Source organism: Corylus avellana, chromosome ca6 (genome assembly GCF_901000735.1).
Source record: "Corylus avellana chromosome ca6, CavTom2PMs-1.0".
NCBI lineage: Eukaryota > Viridiplantae > Streptophyta > Magnoliopsida > Fagales > Betulaceae > Corylus > Corylus avellana.
The window spans coordinates 21,125,772-21,142,240 of record NC_081546.1 but is presented as its reverse complement, the minus strand read 5'-3'; the positions used below and the strand labels follow the sequence as shown (position 1 = coordinate 21,142,240).

The 16,469-nt window shown below is 35.1% G+C and overlaps 1 protein-coding gene across 1 annotated transcript; it reads left to right on the top strand.

Moving 5' to 3' along the window:
- The first annotated feature begins 3,897 nt into the window (after positions 1-3,897).
- LOC132185352 (ankyrin repeat-containing protein ITN1-like) lies at positions 3,898-5,731 on the top strand. Its single transcript, XM_059599138.1, has 2 exons — positions 3,898-4,491; positions 4,826-5,731. The coding sequence occupies exons 1-2, from the start codon at positions 3,898-3,900 to the stop codon at positions 5,729-5,731; spliced, it is 1,500 nt and encodes a 499-aa protein (XP_059455121.1).
- The last annotated feature ends 10,738 nt before the right edge of the window (positions 5,732-16,469 follow it).

Sequence of the window (16,469 nt, the reverse complement as noted above, 5' to 3'; positions counted from 1 at the left end):
GGTTCGACCTCGCACTTGCAACGCTATATTATACAACGATTCGTACACTTAGGAATACAATAAAATTTCATAAGTTTTAGTAGTCGGCTACCAAGTCCTAATAATGATTGGAGAATAAAAGCCAGCTAAAAGATGAACTCTAAAACCAAGTAGGAAAAGAAACAAACGCCACATAAAGATGCTAAACCAATAGGCTTGGCCCCACGTGAAGGACTTGAGCTGGCAAAAGGGGTTGGCAGATCGACCTGTTTACGACCCATAATGACTCGCCACCCGTTTAGGGTAAACCTAAACACGACCCGTTTAGCTAAACGGTTCACCCACTCCAGACATGACACGACTATTTCACAAGTTCCTGGGGTGTGAAATTTCTAAAATGCCCTCATTTTTTAATAAAAAAATAATTTTTTTATTATTAAAAAAAAAAAAAAAAAACTCTTGACTTGTGGATTCACTCGTAGATTTAACCCACCCGCATTATGACCCATAGGTCATATTATTATAATATATAATGTACTTTATCAATGGCTAGTCAAGGGTGGCCGAACTACCCCCAATGGCCAAATATATATATATATATAGTTTAGGCCCGTTGGCTCTTGGGGGTGATTTGGCCACCTCAAGGGCCATGGGGGTTCCTTCGGTCACCCCAGACCGAACGAACCACCTCCAAGCTCAACAGAAGTGGCCGAGCTACTCCCAAAGCTCTTGGGTGCGGTTCAGCCACCTTCTTTTGCAAGTTGGGGGTGTCCAACCACCCCAATAAGCCATGAGGTGGTTTGGCCACTCCTAGCTGGGCTAAAATAGGGGTGGTTGGCCTCTCCTTATGGCCAAGATGGGGTAGCCGACCACCCCTTCTTTTTTTTTTTGGTTATGTTTTTATTTTAATTCTAAGTAATTTTTTTATTATTATTATTAATGAGACAAGTGTTCTATTTGTGCTCTTAAAAATTTTTTAGAGCCATTAACTAAAAAGGCTCGGGTTCCATAGAAACCGTTGTAAGAAACCTTTCTACGGAAAGTAGCATGCCATCCCCATCAAGACCTACCAAATCCCAATATACTTGTACTTATAAATAAAATAAAAATAAATCAAATCACAGTATACTTGGAACATGGCTTTGGTCAAAGTAAACTCAATTATACCCCGAATAAGTAGTTGGCTTGGACCACATTTGAAACGGGCATTGGCATTTGGCAATATTCTTTCAAAACTTACATCGTGCTGATTAAATATTTTTATTTATTTATTTTTAATTAAATAAATAAATAAAAAGAAAAGATTAAAGAATCATATTTTTTTATTTTAATTATTTATTTTTTAAAAGTGCTTATATTTGACTCAACATTTTAGTTATTAAATTTTTTATTTATTTAAAAGATTATTTATTTATTTTTCTTATTTCCAAATAAAAGAAAGAATAATTGAATTTTTTTTAATTATTATTAAATATTGATTGTTGAGCTACAGTGTTAAGTGCAACAGCTTAGGTCCTCAAAAAGTAGCTCAATTGGCTGTGGTCATGCTTAATTAAGCAGAAATCACTAATTCGAATTACCTTTTCCTTTTTGTACGAACATGTAAAAAAATAAAAAAATAAAAAGGTGCAACAGCCCAGCAAACTCTTAACCACTTTTACTAGCCTAATATAAATTTTTTATTTTTTTATTTTTTTCTGCGTGACTCGCAAGACTATTTTGTTTAGCGGATGTGAGTATTCTAACTCGTCAATTCAATTAACCCATGTTCGTAATTAGGAAAAAAATAATAATAAAAAACAAAAACTGACCCATGTTCGTACAGTTGTTGAGCAACTCCTCCCAATAGTGGAAGCACATGAGACCAGACTTTTGTCGAATCCAAGGAGGGAATCAAGGCTCCTGCCTCCTGGTAAGTCCCTTATGCCACGCTTAATTTTTATTTAGTTTGGGTATCACCATAAACTAAATATTGACACTTGAACCACAAATGCTTCTGAAAAATCAGGTATAAATTGAAGAAATAAATAATGTAGTATAATAAAGAAAATGAAAATAAAATATTTTACTTTAGTTTTGTCTACGATCTATGTCCATCGGATAAAACTAAAATAACTACATTTTGCTCTTATTGCTAAATGAATTTACAAAACAAAGAGTTCATATGTATAAGAAGGTGGAGAAATAGAAAAAGATATGATAAATTAAATCAAATCAAATTTGAATATATTCAAATTTAATTTGATTTGATTACAATAAATGTTAAAATTACATCTCATAAAATCCTATCTAAAAATATATTCTAAGATAAATATTTGCGAATATATATACAGAATTTTTAACCCTTCTCATATATATCTATATAGCAACTATAAATCTCCAAATTCCTCAAACTCTACTACTAATTCCTATAACTTTTTCCTTTAAACTACATGAATTTTTAATTTATTATTGTTAAGCAAAGGCACAATAAGCTTAATTATGTAATTTTAATATACAAGTTACAACAGCGGTATAATGATTTTCAATTAGCAAGTAGTTATTTCTTCAAAACTGGCCACGTGATGTGGATGACCAAGTCTTTTAAAACTATTTCTGCATTGGATCGATCATATGTACGTACTTGATGACATCTTCTATTCACATAATGCATGTGTCATTCTCCTAACAACTTGTTAATTAAGTAGACGAAAAGAGAAATAAGACGTTAATTTCTTGTCCTTTCCTTTGTTTTTTTTTTTTTTTTAAAGCTTAATTCATACACGTCTCGTAAAATAAAACTATTTAGTAAACTCTTATATTATTTTTATATAACTGTAATAATATGGCAGTAAAAAATAACATTTGGATGAAACCTCGCATTTCTTGCATGTACATATCAAACAAAGACACTCATATCAGCAGCCACAGAAGCTAACCATAGCTCTGATATTAATTGTTGAGGAGAGAAAAACACTAAAAGTAGTCAAATAAAAGTAAGTTAATATACATATTTGAACACCGGCCACTTCCAGCCCAAAAAGCCTAAGCTAATGAGCTTGGATCTACTTATGTATATTAACTACTCTTTTTCTTTATACTTTATTAATGTGGGACACAAACCTCACAAGTCCATGCACAACAAATCTTCACTCACGTGACTAAACTCGTCAAACCAAGACACTCATATCAGCGAAAGCTAACGATGGTTCTGATACCAATTGTTAGGGAGAGAAACACCATGGGTAGTCAAACAAGAGTACGTTAATATACATATTAGAACAAAAATTCTAGCCCAAAAAGCTTAAGCTAATAGGCTTGGATCCACTTAGATCTATTAACTACTCTTTTTCTTTATATTTTATCAATGCGTAACACAAACCTCACAAGTGAATGCACAACACCTCTTATATTCTTTTTCGTTTATGTGTAAAACAAAAATAAAAATTATTAAATCGCCCGATTGAACAATTGAACATAAAAGCCTGAGAAATTGGAGTTTTTTTATGCATGTGAAACATATATGCATATATATGTAGTACACCTTATCCATATTTTAATATTATACACATATATATAATTTCTGAAGTTTCCTCCCTTTTTCCTTTTGTTTTCTTTTAGCCCTTTTCACGCCCCACCATCATGTTCACTTCGCCATCGATCTTAGAGTAATAGAGTGTATAATTTATTGTTGAAGTTTCTTGTCTTTTATCGACTTTGTTTTCTTCTATACTCTGCCACCCACCATCCAGTTGACGTTTATTATTATTATTATTTGAAATTTCTTCTCTTTTTCTAATGTTGAAGTTTATTATAAAAGGTAATCCTTTTATAGCAGTTAACATGCAAAGAACCAATTAAGCTCTAGCAAGTTTATAATTTCTTGCTGAAGTTCTTCAACCGTCACATTCACTAGAGACGGCTTGAACTCTCTCTATAATGGATAGAAGGCAAGATGAAGAAGAGAATATGGCTGCTGTTTATGAAGCCTCACTGAATGGGTGTGTAATCACCCTGAAAAGATTGATCCAAAGGGATCCACTCATCCTTAATAAAGTTTCACTCACATCCTTAAGTGAGACCCCTTTACACATAGCAGCTTTGCTTGGCCACCTTGAATTTTGTAAAGTTCTTGTCAGCAAGAACCCTAAACTTGTAGAAGAGGCAGACTCGCTGGGACGAACCCCACTTCACTTGGCTTCTGCAGAGGGATACACTGACCTGGTACAAGCATTCTTGCAAGCAAATGCAGATGTTTGCTTAGTTCGTGATCAAGATGGGAGAATTCCTCTCCATTTAGCAGCAATGAGAGGACGAATAGAGATCATAGAAGAGTTAATTATTACTCGACAAGAGTCCATCCGAGTGAATCTCGATGGAGACAGTGTTTTGCACTTGTGTGTTCGATATAATCATCTGGATGCTCTAAAATTGTTAGTGGTATTAGCTAATTGTGAAGAATTATTCCTCAACTCCAAAGACCACGATGGAAACTCCATATTGCATTTAGCTGTGATCCTCAAGCAAATGAAGGTGCGTTAACAATATCTATGGCTACTCTTTTAAAGATTTATTTCTAGTGATATATAAAGTACCACACTATCCACGTCTACGAAATTATTTGACATCTACTTCTTGTTTCTCCTTCTCTTTTATGTTAGTTTGCTTGTATTCGTCCATATGTTCGCAGAAAAAGTAAAAACAATGGAAGAATATTCACAATGTTTTCATACATGCCCATCAAAAATAGAAGGATCCCTTCGTTTGATGCAGTTCTACTAAAAATCATGCAAAAAGTAGTAACTGACCCAAGAATGATCATTCAATGTGGTTGAATTAAATTTATTTTTTTGTTGTCTTTGTGCAGGCCGTAAAATACTTACTTTCAGTACCAGAAATAAAAACAGAGGCTAATGCCATGAACAAGATTGGTTACACAGCTTTGGATGTCTTAGACGTCTGTCCAAGAGATTTTAAATGTTTTGAAATCCAAAACATTCTAAAAGAAGCCGGTGTCAGAAGATCAACTGATCTAAATTCTTCCCTACCAACGACACCAACTGCTGATGAAGCACAACCAACTCAATCCGGAAAGCTAGCTCGATCAAGGTTTAGGAGATTGTGGGAGTGCGTTTATTCGTTCTTAGTTAAACACTGGACGCACCAGGGAAATTGGATGGAAGAAACACGTGGCACATTGATGGTAGTAGCCACTGTAATTGCAACCACGGCTTTCCAAGCTGGGATCAGCCCACCAGGTGGCGTTTGGCAACAAAATACAACCAACTCCACGGATGGTTTCTATTGTACGCAAGATAATATATGTGAAGGCGGCACAGCAGTTTTATCTTATTCCTATCCAGACGACTACCTATTGTTCTTATATTTCAATACCACCTCTTTCTTTGCATCTCTATGCGTCATACTTTTGGTCATTACTGGATATCCTCTTAGGAGCAAGTTCTTTATATGGCTTTTGACGTTAGCCATGACTATCTCAGTCGCGTTCATGACATTTACCTATATAAAAGCAGTGATTATGGTGACCCCAAATCATCTTCTTGATAAAGTTAGCTCATTGGCCCTAAAATTAGTAGATATTTGGATGGGAATCGTTTTGATTGCTGGGGTAATTCACATAATTCGGCTACTCTATTGGATAGCGAAGAAGTTGATTCGCATAATTCACCTACTCCATTGGATGGCGAAGAAGTTGTGTAATTTCATACACAAGTCAACAAGGGGTCCAACCGAAGACCAGGCTAAAGTCTAAGAGGAAAATTGTTATGATTTGAATTTCGGTTGATCAGAAAGAAGTTGTAAGGGGTAGGGTTAGGGTAATCTCGTTGTAATATTTATCTTTAAATTTAGTGCTAAGTTCATAATTAGTCATTGAATTCTATTAGGATTATAATTGGGCGATGTTATGCATAAATCAGTGATTTAATGATGAATAAAGCTTGGCTTTTAGAACTTGGAACTACCTTCTCTCTTGCGTAGATTCATTTTTTAAGCCATGCAAATTAAGAACTTGGCTTCGCCCATATCGAAACCTATTATTAGTGGTGATCATAAGGTTTTTTGGCCTTTCTCATTAAATCATAGTCTTTGTGTATGCTTGTTTCTACATCTTATTATATTTTTGACTATTTTATGAGACATTAACACAGAAGGCCGGATACTTAAAGAAGCTAGGAATATGTCATGGTGTCAAAGCACAAGATTCTCATATGAATTTACACACTCAGCTTCTTACCACGGCTGTTCACTCAAACGTTTCAAGTCCAAGTGATAAAGTTGCATATGTTCTGATGTTCATATTACTTAAACGTTACATTTGTTTATATAATTTATTACTTAGTAGTTGGGTTGGGTTACAATAACAAATATTGTTGCAGATATTACATAGCTGTTAATTTCTATAATAGACTTTTATTGTAATCCAACTTCGTTATATATATGTGATAGCCTACTCTTACTGAAGTAAGGTAGTTTCTCTTGTATGGTATCCGATAATAGCCTAAATGTGTCTATTTTATCTATTAAAATAAGTATTATCATAGATTCATGGGTTGTTATTTTCTAATTCTTATATTTTAGACTTAATTGTGAAGTATTGTTCAATCATTAAACTTGAGTTTAAATCATATATTAATGTAATAAATCATTCTTTTGTAGGAATTGTAGTAAGATGACTTATTGCGAATAAAGAAGAGAAAAAGAAAAATAAGAACCAACGTGGGAAGAGAAAACAAATTAGTTAGAAGAAAAGACAAAAATGAGAGAAGGACAAAATAAGTGAAAGAAAGCAAAAGTATGTGAAGAGGAGAAGGACTCTAGTAACATGTCAGACCTGACAGCAAACCGTGAAGGGCAGCAGAAAATAAAAGAAATTAAAGCAACAAGTGGGTCTCGTGCTTAGGAAGAGATGAGATAAAGTCAACAAATGAGACCAGAAAGAAGAGAGAAATCCTAAACAAAGAAGGAGAGAGCCCATGGAGTTCAACTAGAATAAGGACAAAAGAGAAGAAATGATTTTTCTGTCAAGTTTTGCAATCTAGGTCAAAGGAATGCAAAGAAGAAGGAAGGAAGAAGATAAGCATGAGAACAAGATAAAAAACAGAGTAGCAGGTTGAGAGAAGAAGAAAAGAATGAACTCTTATTCTCTGTATAATCAGCCTGATTACAAAACAATGAAGTAAATGGTTTATATACTTGGCCATAAGCATAATAAGCTTCTAACAACTAACTTCAACTAACTTCAACTGTACAAGAAACTGAAATAACAAACTTACAAATTGAAAAAAGTTCAGTTTTAATACTGAGTTGTCTGATACTCCCCCTAAGAAGGATGTCAAATGTCCTTGACAGACAGCTTGGAGAGTAAACAGTTGAAATCTTTGAAGCCAAGTCCCTTGGTGAAAATATCAGCCAACTGATGTTGGGAAGGAACATGTAAGGTTTTGATAAGACCAAGTTGAATCTTTTCTCTAATAAGATGGCAATCAATCTCTATATGTTTGGTTTTCTCGTGAAAAACATGACTTACAACAATATGGAGAGAAGATTGACTGTCAGAGAAAAGTAATGCAGCCTTTGGATGAGAGACGTGAAAATCTTTAAGTAAAGAGAACAACCACATTAGTTCACAACAAGTAGAAGTCATTGCTCGATACTCTGCCTTACCAGAGGATCTAGACACTGTCTGTTGGTTCTTAGATTTCCAAGAAATCAATGAACCACCAATGAATATGCAAAACCTAGTAATAGACTTTCGAGTATCAACACACCCTGCCCAATCAGAATCTGAAAAAGCCTTCAACAAAAAGTCTGATTTTGCTGGAAAGATTAGACCTTGTGCAGGAGAACTCTTAACATATCTCAAAACCCTTGTGGCAGCATCTAGATGTAATTGTCGTGGTTCACCCATAAACTGACTTGGGGTTTGCACTGAGTATGCTATATCAGGACTAGTGATGGTGAGGTATAGAAGTCAGCCAACCAACCTCCTATAAGAGGTAGAATCTGATAAAAGAAGACCTTCATCTTTTGATAATTTCAAATTCTGCTCAATTGGAAAACTAATAGGTTTAGAAGCTAGTAAACCTGAATCTTCAAGAATCTCGAAGGCACATTTTTTTTGACATACAGAAATACCTTCTGTGGATCTAGCAATCTCTAGTCCTAGAAAATATTTCAAAGGTCCTAAGTCTTTTAAACGAAACCTATCATTATAGAGAATGATGAAATCAAAAACTGCCTTTGGATCATTGCTAGCTATCGCTACATCATCAACATAGACTAGAAGAGCAATGTGAGAGAAACCTTTGAGCCTTGTGAATAGAGAATAACCAGCCTTGAATTGAACAAAACCAAGGTCAATTAAAGTTGCAGAAAATTTGGAGAACCATTGTCGGGATGCCTGCTTCAAACCATATAATGATTTAGTTAATCTACAAACTTTACTCTCCCCGTTGCTGCCAAAACCAGGAGGCAAAGTCAATATAGACTTCTTCATCTAAGTCCCCATGCAAAATAGCATTGTCCACATCCAATTGACGGAATATCCAACATTTAGTTGCTTCAAGAGCTAAGTGATAAGTATTGAATATTTCATATTCGAGCATCTTAATTCACATATGTTAGGCTCTTGGTTTTGTTATTATTTGATGTTTTGCTTTGTTTTTATGTTTTCTTATAGTTTTGAGGGTTTTGAAGAAAAGGAAGCATTTTCGGCAAGTTCCACATTTAAAAGACTTATTTGGAAGAGCTGAGATCGATCGCATGAAGCCTAAGCTTGAGCGTGCATGCGCTCAAGCACAAGTCAGCAAGGATCAAGCGCACTAGTGCTCAATTGCATATGAAGCTAGGATTGTGCTTGAGTGCCCAACACAAGGATCGATCACAAGCATGTGCAACCTCCTACAATCTTGTGCACTCGTGCGCTGGGCTGCAGTAGACGTGTTTTCACACGATTTCAACTTGGTTTCAAACTCTAAATCTAATTCCAACTCGACTTGTGAGTTGATTGGCTGCATATGAACATCCAACGCTGTTCCAAACCTTATAAATAGGCCCTCTCTTCCTCCAAATAGAAGGGAGAAGAAGGAGAATCAGACACAAGCTCGGGATAAAGAACTGAAGGCTAAATCAAGAAGAGTTTTGGGTTTTTCTTCTCTTCCCCAATTTATTTTATTATGTAGTTACTATTTTAATTATGGCTAGTCAGAAGCCCTAATCATATCTCTATAGGATTGCAATATTGGTACTTTTGCTACAATTATATTTTTAATATTTAACTTGATTATTTCCTGTTTAATTGAATTCTTCATATGAATGTGTTTGACAACCATACACATGTGTTTGGATTTGTTATTTGTGTCAATTTGGATGGCTGAGTCCTAGGCATAATAGACTGACAAAAGAACCCCATCATAAGTTCTTGGATTAATCAACATGGGGAACCGAAAGTAGATACCATGCCCTAAGTCGATTTCCATAGATTTATGCTCTCTAGAAGAACAACTTAGTGTAATGCTAAATCCTTTGGGAGAGAAAAGAACTAGAGTAGATAATATGTCTAATTCATTACTTAGATAAATCAAGAGCTTAAGGAGTAGATACCATCCCTTAGGTTGGCAAACATTGGGTATCTTGATATAATTGGAACGATTGCAAATTGTTTATCTTATTTGAGTATGATTAAGGTGGATTTCAAAACTCTAATCATTTTTAGTCTTAGTTAATCTTTTATTTTATTTTATTATTAAATTAAATCTGTGACATTTAGTTTAATTATGTTAATTAAATAGGAAATTACATTCTAAGCAAAATTACCAATCCTCGTGGGAATGATCTCGTATTTGTCTGCTATACTATCATTTTGATCTTGTGCACTTGCGAGTAAAACGTATCGAATATTGTCTATTAATATAGGTGGTATTTAGCACAACACTAAGAAGCTTCTCAATGTTGTCATCTTGGCTACAGGTGAAAAAGTTTCATGATAATCCAACCCTTCACATTGAGTGTGCCCTTTGGCTACTAACCTAGCCTTGTACCTTTCAATACTGCCATCAGATATATGCTTTATCTTATACACCCATTTGCACCCAATGGCCTTCTTGTTAGGAGGTAATTCAGTAACTATCCAAGTCTAGTTTGCCTCAAGTGCTAAGATTTCAGCCTACATAGCTTCACGCCAATGTACATCTTTGACAGCTTGATGGTAGAACTTAGGTTCAATATTGAGTGAAGTGTTAAGGCAAAAATATTTGTGAGATGAAGACAAACTATCATAAGAAACTAAAGAAGGCAATGGATAAGATCTACATGAATTAGTAGACATTGTAGGAGATGGGGTGGAGAAGAGGAAACCAATTGACAATGATAATCCTGCAAGTAACTAGGTCTAGTTTTGACCCTAGTGGATTTTCTAATGGGTGGACAAAGCAATTGACTAGAAATAGAAGAAGGATTAGAATTAGGTGAAGGATTTGGTTCAGGAAAAGAGAATTGATTGGAAGTCATTGGTTCAACATAAGGTGTTGAGTCTAATGAGGTATTAGGTTCAGAAGAAGATGAAATGATTGGCTGTGAGTGAGAATTTGATATGACTAGCTGTGGTTGAGGAATAGGAGATGGTATTGACTCTACTAGATTAGAAGGAAAATTTGATATATTATAAGTGTCGGAATTTGGAAAATGAATGGATGAAGGAATAGTTTCATCATGATTTGTAGATGAGGAATGATCTAAGTGAGAAGCAAATGGAAAAATGGTTTAATGAAAGATAGCATGTCTGGAAATGATGTCAGAATGATCATGAAGGCTAAAAAATTGATAACCTTTCATGCCATATGGATATCCAATGAAAATACATGGAACAGCTCTTTGATCAAACTTTCTTCTATTTCACAACCACTCACATTATAAACAAAATACCTACACCTCTTATTTCAAACAGATCACCTTATGAGCTGCTATATTCTACCAACCCATCATATTCTCATCTTAAAGTCTTTGGATGCTTAATGCTCTTGCAACATTTAGTAGATGTTGGTGTTTTCTCTCAACTATGGCATTTTGTTGTGGGGTTTCTACGCAACTAAGTTGATGAATGATGCCTTGATTAGAAAAATAATTTCTCATTTGAAATTCAGCACCATTATCTGATCTAAGACACTTGATTTTAGTTTTAAACTAAGTTTGGACAAGTTGAAAGAAAGATTTGATAATGGAACTAGTTTGAGACTTATGTTGCATCAAATGAACCCAAGTGAACCTTAAATAGTCATCCACAATTGTTAGAAAGAAAACAAAGCCATTTATTGACTTGGTGACCAAAAGACCTCAAATATCACAATGAATGAGATCAAATGGTGATAGAGATACAGAATTACTAATTGGAAATGGAAGCTTATGTTGTTTGGCCATTGGACATATTGAACAAATGCTATCTGATTTACATGGAATTTCAGGAACATATTCATGTAGTAGCCTTATTTTAGAAATGGAAGGGTGCCCTAGTCTATAGTGCCAAACATCATGTGATGGCTATTTGATGGAATTAAAATATGCATGTTGTTGAAAGGAAGGAAAGGAAGCAGCTTGAGCAGAAACCTTGTTCTCTTGCAACAAGTAAAAAAAACCAGCTTCTTCCTTACCCACCCCAGTCGTTCTCCAATGGTTCAAATTCTGTATAAAGCAATATCTAACAAAGAAGATGAGACAACATCTTAGATTTTTAATGAGTTTGCTAGCTGAAATGAGATTGAAGGTAAAAGATGGAACACACAAAACTCCAGTCAATGTAAGATTGCTTGAAAGTTTGACAGTGCCTATGTGTGTGACAAATGCTATAGATCCGTTAGGTAACTTCACGTGTTGAGACTATAGCTGTAATTGAAGTGAAAAGGGATGAGCAACTGATCAAGCAACTAATCATGTGATCAGTTGCACTAGTGTCCATAATCCAAGAAGTAGTTTTATGTTTCAATTGTGGCACAATATTAACAAACGAAGCAGAAAAAACAGAAAAATTGGGATTGCGGTTTTGAAAATAACCTGATGTGCTAGCAGCTGAATTTGCAGCAAAGGATTGAGGAGATTGGATGGGGTATTGTTTTAGCAATTCCATCAATTGCTGACATTGCTCAGAAATCATTGTCAATTGAAGAGGATTGTTCAATTGATGAAACTTAGTCAAATCAGTTCCCTGCACTTGATTTGATGATAATATTGTTTCAATTGTGGCACAATATTAACAAAAGAAGCAGAAAAATAGAAAATTTGGGATTGCAATTTTGAAAATAACTTGATGTGCTAGCAGCTGAATTTGCAGCAAAGGATTGAGGAGATTGGATGGGGTATTGTTTTAGCAATTCCATCAATTGCTGACACTGCTCAGAAATCATTGTCAATTGAAGAGGATTGTTCAATTGATGAAACTTAGTCAAATCAGTTCCCTGCACTTGATTTGATGATAATATTGTTTCAATTGTGGCACAATATTAACAAAAGAAGCAAAAAAATAGAAAATTTGGGATTGCAATTTTGAAAATAACTTGATGTGCTAGCAGCTGAATTTGCAGCAAAGGATTGAGGAGATTGGATGGGGTATTGTTTTAGCAATTCCATCAATTGCTGACACTGCTCAAAAATCATTGTCAACTGAGGAGGATTGTTCAATTGATGAAAATCAAACCAGTTCCCTGCACTTGATTTGATGATGTTGATCAAATTGATTGGGTTTAATTCGTGTGAACTTGAATCCAGGTGGATAGCCATGAACTTTGTAACATTTTTCAATGGTATAGCCAACTACTCCACAGTGAGAACATATAGGAAGATCTTTCCTAAAGTTCTGCTTAGCAAACCTAGGCCCTGGTGGTGTGGTTTTGGTCATGAATGCAATAGGCTCATGAGGGATTATGGATGAGGCAGCAGGGTTAGGCATGAGTGATTTAGTCATGAGTGCAAAAGAAGTATCATGACTAAGGGAACTTGCACTTATTTCCCTTTGTTTTTCCTCTTGAATAATGAGGGAAAAGACTTTGTTGATGGATGGAAGAAGCCAATAGTTATTGAGTTCTTCCCAAAGAGTTTGAATTCGAGTGAAGTATTGACTTACAGAGGAATTCTCCTGAGCAACCACTAAGATTGCCTTCTGCAGCTAGAAGACTCGAAGGCCATTTCTTTGCGAATATCGATCCTTAAGATCCTGCCACATAACTTTAGAAGATGTGATGTAGATGACAATAGGATAAATCTCCTTAGAAATGGAATTGAGAATCCATGAAACAACAAGGTCATTACAACGAACCCATGCATTGTAATAACTCTCAAACATTGAAGGTTTAGGAAAAGAACCAGTAATGAAACACATCTTGTTCTTTGCACTCAAAGCAACAAAGCATTGAGCGGCTCGAGGTACTGTAATTTTCTCCTGTCAATGGCTGAGGAACTAGCAAGATACCTGGATTATCACCACTGTGGAGAAAAAAAGGGTTTGATGGATCAATGGGACGAGTGTTTGCAAAAGGATTGAAAAAGTTGTTTGGAAGATTCTCCTCCAAATTGTTTGGAAGAGTGTGTGGATGATTTTCTGCCATTGAAGCTGAAAAATCATTTTGATGTGCATCTGGGGATGGAATGTTTGGATGAGCAGAAGATGATGGAATGTGTGCCATTGAAGGTGAACCAGAAATGCAGAGGAATCACAGTTGTGATTATGTCTTTGATACCATGTCAAGTTTTGCAATCTATGTCAAAGGAATGCAAAGAAGAAGGAAGAAGAAGAAGAAGATAAACATAAGAACAAGATGAAAAACAGAGAAGTAGGTTGAGAGAAGAAGAAAAGAATGAACTCTTATTCTTTGTATAATCAACCTGATTACAAAGCAATGAAGTAAATGGTTTATATACTTGGCCATAAGCATAACAAGCGTCTAACAAGTAACTGCAGCTAACACCTAGCTAACAACTTACTTCAACTATACAAGAAACTGAAATAACAAACTTACAAACTGAAAAAGTTCAGCTTTAATACATTCATATTTGTGCACGTGCAGACAACTCTCAATTGAGTTGTCTAATATTTTCTCCTGTAAATGTGACGTTGTAGGGACTAAAGAAAGGATTCGGAATTGTCTCTCAAACCAGCGCATGACTTCATTGGAGGCTGGATTTTCTCGTTCTCGCAGTAAGGCAGCAACAGACAGTTTATTTCTTTTATTGCTAGTTTTAATTTCTTTGTTTTAGTTAAAGTTTGATAATTACTACTTTGATTATGAAATTTATTTTTAAAGAAAACTTCACAAAAGACCCTGGAACTACCATACGTTTTGAGAAGACTCCCCTAAATTTTAAAAGCTTTCAATTTCACCCCTCGAATCTCGAATTTTTAGTTTGATGCAATTTATTCCCCTACAAAAGTTTGATATTTAGTACTCTCAATTTCCAATATACGTCCATACAATTAGGGTTTTCCTATATATATATATATGTGTGTGTGTGTGTGTGTTATAACCTTGAACCATTAATAGTAAAATATAATTGTACTCTCTGTGAACGTATGCACTTTGCCAAACCACATAAATATGTGTTTTGAAATTTATTTTTAAAGAAAACTTCACAAAAGACTCTGGAACTACCATATGTTTTGATAAGACTCCCCTAAATTTTAAAAGCTTTCAATTTCACCCCTCAAATCTCGAATTTTTAGTTTGATGCAATTTATTCCCGTACAAAAGTTTGACATTTAGTACTTTCAACTTTCAATATAAGTCCATACAATTAGGGTTTTCCTATATATATATATATATATATATATATGTGTGTGTGTGTGTGTTATAACCCTGAACCATTAATAGTAAAATATAATTGTACCCTCTGTGAACGTATGCACCTTGTCAAACCACATAAATATGTGTTTCGACCTGCTTTTAATCTCTTTCCAATTTGATATTATTTATAATTGTTATGCACAGTAACAACACTAAGGTTGATGAAGATATCTTGCATAGATCATATCTCCTTCTTTGATAAGGTTGTTCCAGGTAGGGGATGAAGGGTGATTCTTTGATGAAAACCAGGTAGAGAAGACTGGAGATTGATGGTGGCGCGAGTAGTGGGTCGTCCGCAGAAACTGGAAGGACGGCAGCTTGGTGCGGAACGGCTTGGATCTAGTGTTGGATCTGGTGCAGAACGGCTTGGGTCGTCGGCGGAAACTGGAAGGTTGGCGGCAGATGAAGAAAAAGGAGTACTCAGAGAGAGAGAGAGAGAGTCAAATGAAGAAACTAAAAAAGTGCAGATTAAGAAATAAGGTTCTAGTGGGAGATGCGCAGATGTAAAAAAAAAAAAAAAAAAAGTAAAAGAGAGAGAGAGAGGCGGGAGAGGAAGAAATAGTAGGAGAGAGAAATACTAAAATATTAAATGCATTGGTGAACAATGCCGCTAAGTGTAGCAGTATACTGCTCACAAATGGGTTAAAAATGCATGTTACATTTTTTTTTTATATAAGCTGATGTCAGGCATTTTTACTCATTTGCATAGCCATTTTGCATGGCTACTCCAATGTGAGCTCTTTAGTAGGCTTATTATAGTTATTTTGGTGAGCCAATTTGCTGAAAATTCTCAAAATGAGTAATAAGCTAATTCACCAATTTGGCGAGTGAACAATATTCACTATTCATCAAAAGAATAAAAAAAATATTATTTTTATTTCATTCTCTCCCCTCTTTTCTTTTTCCTTTTCTCTCACCCACTCACCTCTCCCTTCCTTTTATTTCTTTTTCACTCTCAACCCACCCAAACATCACGTTGGAAGAGTACCGGAAAGATCACCACGCCGTCTCTCATCTCACGCTGGAAGATCACCACGCCGTCGCTGTCAAGATTTATCGGTACCTCTCTCTCTCTCTCTGTCGCTCTCTAGTTTGGCCGAGCATGGTAATTTTGAGTTTGGATTTTTGTAGTTGTTAAACCCCATTTGATCTGATTTCTTCTTTCTTTATTTTGGTGTTGATGCTGATTTCTGACTCTGGTAATTTCTGTACTTATGAGAATGGTGATTTATGTAATTTGATGCCTTTAAACCCAATTTGATACTTGTGTTGATAATGGTTGTAAGTAGGGTTTTAATCGAGCCAAGTCGAGTTGAGCTTTTAGGATTTCAAGATTGCCTTGTTTACAAAGATGGTTATTCAAGCCAAACTATGAAATGTGTATTCCAGACTAACTCGTTGGAAGTTCAAGCAAGCTAGCTTGAACTCGTTGAGAATGTTATTCGAGCCGGGCTCAACTCAAGCTCGAGTTAAGCTATTAAATAATTATTTAATGTATAATCCGAAAAGAGTTCAAGCCCGAATATTGAAACATCTAGACATTTATCTATACTATAAATATATAATACATAACTATATAAGACATATTATACAATATAGCATATAACCATATTGTATGCTCTACTATATTGTATAACTATAAAGTTTGGTTATTATGTTGGAGAT

What these genes read in the sequence shown, in the direction of transcription:
- LOC132185352 (XM_059599138.1), top strand. Translation starts at nt 3,898, where the DNA reads ATGGATAGAAGGCAAGATGAAGAAGAGAATATGGCTGCTGTTTATGAA. An exon ending in TGATCCTCAAGCAAATGAAG is followed by an intron (nt 4,492 to 4,825) that starts GTGCGTTAACAA and finishes GTCTTTGTGCAG; the next exon opens with GCCGTAAAATACTTACTTTC.